This window comes from Pelecanus crispus, chromosome 6 (assembly GCF_030463565.1).
Source record: "Pelecanus crispus isolate bPelCri1 chromosome 6, bPelCri1.pri, whole genome shotgun sequence".
NCBI lineage: Eukaryota > Metazoa > Chordata > Aves > Pelecaniformes > Pelecanidae > Pelecanus > Pelecanus crispus.
This window is the reverse complement of record NC_134648.1, coordinates 61,323,218-61,329,663: the sequence shown is the minus strand read 5'-3', so window position 1 is coordinate 61,329,663 and position 6,446 is coordinate 61,323,218. Positions and strand designations below refer to the sequence as shown.

At 67.6% G+C, this 6,446-nt stretch overlaps 1 protein-coding gene across 1 annotated transcript; it reads right to left on the bottom strand.

The window, feature by feature from the left end:
- Positions 1 to 4,118: 4,118 nt before the first annotated feature.
- DIO3 (iodothyronine deiodinase 3) lies at positions 4,119 to 4,943 on the bottom strand. Its single transcript, XM_075712936.1, has one exon. The coding sequence runs from the start codon at positions 4,941 to 4,943 to the stop codon at positions 4,119 to 4,121; it is 825 nt and encodes a 274-aa protein (XP_075569051.1).
- Positions 4,944 to 6,446: the final 1,503 nt, after the last annotated feature.

Genomic DNA, 6,446 nt, shown 5'->3' with positions numbered 1-6,446 from the left:
ATAGCTTATAGATCAAATGAGTAAGACCTCTGGTCTGTTCCAAGTAAAACACCTTTAAATCCGCAGCAGAAAGTAGTAATGAAAACAGCTAATGAAAGAAGCAAGTGCTTTTGCTGTCTCCCTGCTGTAAAGCAAATAATGTTTTAGTGGTTGGTTTCGTTTGTGTTTCCCCATTTGTGCCTCAGAATACACCAGATTGCAATGTTACATCACATTTTTAATGACTGGAACCATGTCCTGAGATCCCCCTCCGACCACACCACAACTTCCTCCTTTCTTTTCCACTCCCTGCTAGAGGACTGTATGTAATTATGCTGAGGACATAATTCAATTAATTATTGACAGAACACGTAATCACCACTCAGATCTCTCTCTGATAAATCTCTTCGCTGCTCTCTGACTTCTGTTTGTCATGCACCAGGGAGGTGGAAAGGCAGTAAAAATGCGTTTTAAAGATAGGACGTTTCTCAGTACTCTGTATCAGCCAGAGAGGCTTCTGACACCCTGGGCTCCTTAGATGTAAAGCATACTGTGCTCGTCTGTGCTAAACAAGTATGCCCGAGAAAGCTCAGTGGGATGGAGGCTTATGATTCATTTTAAGTGGAGGATATAATAGGAGCAGATAACTTTGATTTGTGCAAAGGGAAAGTGTGATCTCTTTCAGGGATTCCGGGCATTCACAGCAAATTTTTCTTCTGCTGCTGATTAAAGAGAAAGTGATAAATAAGAGCTTTGTGTTGGGTTTAAAGGAGGAATGTAGCTTTAGAAAGCTGACTTATTAAGGGGGGGGGGGGGGGGGGGGAAATCCTGACCTTCGCTAGCCTTTGACCAAAATCTGCTAGTAGCAGAAAGTAAGGACGAGGCTGTTTCTGTAACTATTAAACCCCGAGTAAGGACAGCGACCATTTCTGTCCATGTACCGGAAAATGTCCTGGGGGCCGGGCCGGGGTGGGGACGTGCCCGGGGGTTGCCCGTAACTTCGGATTACAACTAAAGCATGCCAAAAGCGGATAAGAGAAAGAGATAACGAGGTGAGAAAGCAAAGAAGGGCTTTGTTGTAAAGTAAGGGAAACTAAGCTGGGGGGGGGGGGGGTGTAATCGCGTAGAGCGAGGCTGCCCCTGCAGCCCTGCGACCTCGGCTGACCCGGCGCCGGCGCTGGGGGTGGGCGCGGAGCCGCACGGCCGCTGACACCCGCCGAGGGCCGGGGGGTGCCGGAGCGCCGGGCGTCGGCCCCGGCCTTCGCACGCCCCTGGGAGCCGAGCTCCGCGCTGCAAGGGGCCGCGCCGCCGCCGGCGCTCGGGGGGCGCGGGGGGGGGGGAGGCTGCGGGCAGCGGGGCGGCACGGGGGGGCGCCCCCCGCCCTTCCCCTACGGCTCCGTGAGGAGGCCCTTTAGGGCGGCCTCCTGAGCGAGAGAAGACCCGCGGCGCGGGTTTGCGAAGGCTCCTCTACCTGCGGTGGGGCCGGCACGGCGTGCGTGGGGCCGGGACGGGCGCGGCGGGGGGCGGCGGCACGGCTGCGCTGGGAGCCGGCGGGCAGCGGCGGGGCGCGGGGGGGTGTGCGGCCCCTCCACCTGCTCCCGTGTCTCCGGAGCCCGCTGCGGGCGCCTGCCCCCGCCGCTTCTGGATGTGCCAACACGACTCGGGGCCCTGCCGTGTCGGGAGCAACGTTCAAAGGGAGCGGGGCGTCGCCGTCCTGAGGCAGCAGGCAGCCCGGGTTGCTGATGCTTGGGAGCCCGGGACCGGGGAAAAGCGCTCCCTCGTCCCGCCCGGGGTCGCGGGGGGGCGGGGGGAGCCGAGGCCCATGCGCCCGTGCAGCGGGCGAGGGGCGCGGACGGTGGCTGGAAGCGGCCCAGGCACTGACGCCTTTGCCTCCCGGAGCCGGGTCCGGGCGGGCGCTGCCCACGGCGGGCGGAGCGGGGAGATGTCCCGCCGCAGCCTGCCCTGCGGGGGCTGCCGCGGAGGGTGCCCCTCCGCTCCGGGGCTTGGTCGAGGGCGATGAGCTTCGCGCCCGACGCGCGGCCGGGGGAAGCAAGCCCACCTCCGGCTCTCGCCCCGCCGCCCCAGCATCACCGGGGGGGCCCGAGCCGGGCGGAGCCGCTGCAGCCCCGAGCCCGGTGCCGCGGGAGGCCGGCCGGGCGTCCGCTGCTGGGGGCAGCGCAAAGGGGAAGCGCTGAAGGGGCTTAGGGGCCGGCAGAGCGGGCTGCAGGGCCAGGTGGGCCGGCAAGCCCGAAGCGGGCACCTGAGCCCGGTCTTTCGCCACCTCAGCCGGAGCAGCCGGTTGCCAGAGGCGCTGCGCTCCCGCCGCTCCCGCCGAGGGCAGGGGCTGCGGGGGCGGAGGGGACCGAGGAGCGGGGTCGGAGCCGCTGGTCTGGCTGCGAGAGGCCGCCCGGTGCTGCTTCCCTTGCGGGGCGGCGGCGGGAGCGGTCGCACGGGCTGATCTAAACGGTGAATGCCGAGGGCCAGGGACGTTGCGGGGACGGGGGAACGTTGTCGTGGACAAGACAGGGGCTACAAGGCCCTCACAAACAGCTTTCCGCAGGGTTAGCTTAGCCCTGCGGGCGCGACTCGGTCCCCCAGCTGCGGAGAGGGGCGTCCCCGGCTCGCCTTCCCTTCGGGCGGTGCACCCCCCTCCAAAACTTAGTCTGAACGGCCCGGGCGCCTCGTCCCGCGGCTGTCAAGGATAGGGAGGCGTTCAGAGGCATAACGGGAGGTGCTTAGAGACCCGCTGTTTCTGGGCGGCTTTGCACAGCTCCTGCGGGGGCTGCGGGATGCTCTCCACGCCCGGCTTCACCTGTCGGGCTGCGGGGCAGCGAGCGCCGGCACCCCGCACCCTTTGAAACGCACCTGCCGGCCCCCGGGGGGGTGCGGGCCTCGCACCGCCGGGCTGGGCGCTGCCCTCCCGCCCGAGCCCCGCAGCCGCCGTCGCTCGGCGCCGCCGGCCCCGCCTCGCCGCAGGTGCGGGTCGCGCTGCCCCGGGCCGGGCTCCGGCTCCGGCACCGCCTGCGCGCCCGCGACGAGGCGTGCGCGGCGGGGCCGCTCTCCCGGCCAGGACGGCTTCCCCCCGCCTGGTTTTTTGGCCGGGATTCACTTGCCTGCACGGCGCCGGGCGGCCCTGCACCTTCGCCCTCCCAGGGCTCAGCCCCGGGGGCGGCTCGCCGGGCTCGGGGAGGGAGCGCAGCGTCCTCCGGGCCGGTCTCTAGGACCACCGAGGCGCTGCCTCCCCCGGCAGCCCCGGAGGTTTGGATTCCCCGCCCCGGGGACGCCCCGGTGCCCCCCCCGCCCCGTTCTCCTTCGGGTCGCGGGCGGTGCGCGCTGCTGCCGCAGCCGAGCGGGATCCCGTCGCCGGGCGCGGCAGCGGCTCGCCGCCCCCGGGCCCCCCGCAGCGCATCCTCCGCCGCTTCGCCCGCCCCGCCTCGGCGGCGGGAAGGGCGCTGCGAGGTAGGCAAAAGGCGAGGCGAATGTAGCGGTCTGGGGATAGAGAGAGGCAGTCCAGGTTAGACGTGTGTTTACTCAACCTTTATTATTTAAAAAAATTCATAAAAAAAAAAAAAAAGGTGAACGAACGTCTTACAAAACCCCCCCACATAAATAGGACATTCCGTTCAGCTCTGGCTATTGGCAGTTCTAGTACTTGACAACATCAGACGCGATTTCCTGGCATTAGAGAAACCCATTTCAAAATCGGTCATCACAAAGAAATACTAGAAATCCCAGTTAGCACTTGCTAGGCAGCACGGAGCACTTGTACACAACTTTTCAGACACACACCCGCGCACACACGCAGCTGGGAACAGATCCCGTAGGAAGAGAGCCTCCTTAAAAAATAGTAAACGCTTCTCAAAAAAAAAAAAAAAAAAGGGGGAGGAAAAAAAAAAGAGAGTTATTTACAAAACGCACATGGAAATACAGTATTGACAGAGCGTGGCTGGCAAATCAACATGATTTGAATAGAGAAAGGACTATGGCACATCTTGCTCGAAAGCTCGCACAGCAGCCTCCTTCGAGTGTCCCCGGGGGAAGACAGCTCCTGCCCTCCGCGCCGCGGTGCCTTCTCCCTCCCCACCTCCCTGCCGCCCTCCCCTCGCCTCTCCACCCCCGCGCTTCTCGCCAGGTCCTTTTTACACTTGGATGACCACCGTGCCGGGGCTCTGGAGCCGGGTTTTGTACTGGTCTAGCCAGCTCCTCAGCTCCGAGATCTTGTAGCCCTCTGGTCCTCTGCCTCCCTGGTACATCACCTTCTCCTCCTGGATGATGTAGAGCCGCTCGAAGTAGGCACCGTAGGCGGCGCTGGAAGCATTGTCCATGGTGTCCACGGCCAGGGGGCAATCGGGCGCCCCTTCCCTCATCAGCTGAGCTGCCCGCAGCCTGTCCTGGAGGCACTGGTGCTTGGGGATGTTGTAGGCTGCGTCCGAGCTGACCCAGCCGTCGGAGGGGTGTGCTTCTTCGATGTACACCAGCAGGAAGTCGGCAATGTCCACGAAGTGCGCGGCCAGGCGCTGGAAGGACCTCAGGCGGGCCATGAACGGGGGTCAGGTGCAGCTGCCGAAGTTGAGTATGAGGGGTCTCTTGCCGCGGGCGAAGTCCAGGATGCGGAGCCTCTTCTGCCCGTCCAGCTGGATCACCTCGGGGTTGGGGGCTAAGGAGCCCACGTGCGCCGACTTGAAGAAGTCCAGCTTCTGCCCGTGCCACACGGCCTTCAGCGACTCCAGCGTGAACATGCGGTTGGAGTCGGACACGCAGACCGGGGGGTCGTCGGGGGGCGGCCCCTCGCTGGCGCTGGCCGCCTCCTCCGCCGTGGGCATCGTCAGCATCTTCTTCCTAATGCACAGAAAATCCAGGAGCCAGAGCATCACGGCGGTGAGCAGGAAGCGGGGGAAGAGGAGGATGCAGGCGGCCGCCTGGGTGAGCAGCTGCAAGGTGTGAACGCCAAGGGAGTGGAGCATCGCAGCGGCTTGTGCTGCAGGGCGCTGGCTGCCTGGGGGCCCTCACGCACCCTGCTTGCCGGGGTCTGTGCAGCACGGCTGAGATCCCGCTTCTCTTTAAGCCCATTTTATAGTCAGGGATTTAAATGAAAAGTGACTCCACCTCCGGCCAGAACCCGCCCCTCTGGAACTTGAGCCTGGGGATTACCTACCCCTCCACTCTAATGACCTAAAAATACACAGACAAAAGGGGAGAGAGCCCCGGCGGGAGCTGCGAGGGACGTGCAGCGAGGCAGGGAACAGCCGCTACCAGGCACCAGCAGAGAGTCCGAGATAGGGCACCGCCGGGGTCCCCGGCCGCAGATAGCGGCGGGCGCTCACAAACAGCCCCGCCAAGGACAATGCAACAGGCGCAGCCCGCCCCCGCCGCGGCCCGTCCCGGCCCGTCCCGGCCCGGCCCCGCACGGGCTCTGAGCGCGGGGCCGGCGCCGCGCCGGAGCGGCAGCGGCAGCGGCAGCGGCAGCGGCAGCGGGGGGGGGGCCGGGGCCGTCCCGGCAGCGCCTGCAGGTGACTGGGACGGGCCGCCCGCGCCGCCGCCCTCCCCGCGCCTCCCTCTCCCCTCCCCGCCCCGCCGGCCCGGGCGCCCCCGGCCACGGCCCCCGCCCCGCCACACGCCCCGCCGCCGCGGGGGCACCCCGGGGCTCGAACCCGCGGACGCGCCGCGGCCCGCATCCTCCCGCCGCGGCGGCGGGACGGGAGCCGGCCGCGGCCCCGGCCCCCGCGCTGCCCCTCGCCCTGCGGCGCGCGGCCCGGAACCCGCCGGCCGGGGCCTGGCCCGCGCGCGGGGTGCGAGGTGGGCGCGGGCCGGCGGGCGCTGCCCCGCGGCGGAGGAGGGGCGCGGGCCGGCGCTCCGGCCGCTAGGGGGAGCTGTTGCCCGAGAAGCCGCGGCGGCGGCGGCGGCGGGGAGCCGCGGGGCCCTGCCGCCCCCCGGCCCAGGGGCCTCCGCGCCCCCGCCGCCGTGCCCCGGCCCCCCGCCGCAGGGGGCGGGTCTCCCCTCGGGGCGGGGGGCCCCCGAGGGCCCCCGGGAATGCGGGTCACCGCGGGGAGCCCCGGGGCCGCAGGAGGCGGCGGGGGGGGGCGGGGCGGGCTGGCCCCGGCACTGCGGGTGCGCGGCGGGGTGTGAAGGCGCGGCCCGGCCGCGCCGCGGAGGCGGCCTTCGACCGCGCTCGACGCCGGCCCGGTCGGGACGGCCCCTGCGTCCTCGGGGAAGACCGTCTCGTCTCATCCCGGGGCCGCGCCCCCGGGGCCCGTGGGGCGTGCATCACCCGGGCTTCTGCGGGCCCCTCAGCCCTGACCGCGCGCTCCCGCGCCGCGGGTGCTGCGGGTGCTGCGGGTGCTGCGGGCGTGCACGGTGGAGGCGGCGGGAGAGCCCCCTGTTCACCGGGGGTCCAGCTGCATCCAGGTGAGCTGTAAGTCAGGCCGGACGCGCCTTCACAGCGACCCAGGAGGAGCCAGCAATATTTT